This window comes from Cebus imitator, unplaced genomic scaffold, assembly GCF_001604975.1.
Source record: "Cebus imitator isolate Cc_AM_T3 unplaced genomic scaffold, Cebus_imitator-1.0 Scaffold821, whole genome shotgun sequence".
Classification (NCBI taxonomy): Eukaryota; Metazoa; Chordata; class Mammalia; order Primates; family Cebidae; genus Cebus; species Cebus imitator.
This window is the reverse complement of record NW_016108136.1, coordinates 315348-316258: the sequence shown is the minus strand read 5'-3', so window position 1 is coordinate 316258 and position 911 is coordinate 315348. Positions and strand designations below refer to the sequence as shown.

Below are 911 nucleotides of genomic sequence, written 5' to 3'. Positions count from 1 at the left end.
GGCTGGTCTTGAACACCCGACCTCAGGTGATCTGCCCGTCTCAGCCTCCCAAAGTGCTGGGATGGCAGGTGTGAGCCACCGAGCCCGGCTAGGGCCCTTTTAGAGTCCCCAGCTCTGCAGCAGCCTTGGGGAGGACTGAGGCCCAGTGAGGGCCCACGGGCTGACCGGGACCCCCGCTGTTCACTGTGGCTGCCCCAAGCGCAGGTCTCGGCCGGAGAAGCCTACCTGGTGCACATAGACCGGCTCTATTCCCGCTCCGACTTCAACAACTACGTGGCTGCCCTGTACAAGGTGCTGGGGACCTTCCTGTTCGGGGCGGCCATGAGTCAGTCTCTGACTGACCTGGCCAAGTACACGATCGGCCGCCTGCGCCCCAACTTCCTAGCCATCTGTGACCCCGAGTGGAGCCGGGTCAACTGCTCGGTCTACGTGCAGCTGGAGAGGGTTTGCAAGGGAAACGCTGCTGACGTCACCGAGGCCAGGTGGGTGTGGACGAGCAGCCTTCACTCTGGGGGGCAGTGGGAGCTGAAGAAGCCCCAGAAGCCAGATGGTGTGGAGCCAGCAGGCAGGTGGTCAGGCAGGAGTGAGGCCTCAGGGCTCCAGGTGCCTCGCAGACAGCAGGAGGCTGGGGGGAGCATGCTTTGTCTGCCCTGAGTCTCAGCCCTGCCCTCTTCTGCACTGTCTTCTTTTTTTTTTTAAAGATGGGGTTTCACCATGATGGCCAGGCTGGCCTTGAACTCCTGACCGCAGGTGATCCACTCACCTCAGCCTCCCAAACTGGTAGGATTACGGGCGTGAGCCACCGCGCCCGGCCATGCGCTGTCTTCTTACCACCTCTACTGATAGGTCCTTAAACGTTTCAACTCATCATTGTCCTTTTTAAAAAATCAAAATATTGACTGGCAAGCCTA

At 60.0% G+C, this 911-nt stretch overlaps 1 protein-coding gene across 1 annotated transcript in view; it reads left to right on the top strand.

The window, feature by feature from the left end:
- The window catches only part of LOC108297619, a 3800-nt gene extending 3129 nt beyond the window's left edge, over positions 1 to 671 (top strand). Inside the window, 2 exon segments of the mRNA XM_017520292.1 lie at positions 93 to 133; positions 135 to 671. Coding sequence (XP_017375781.1) covers positions 93 to 133; positions 135 to 654 — 561 coding nt within the window. The 3' untranslated portion in view covers positions 655 to 671.
- Positions 672 to 911: the final 240 nt, after the last annotated feature.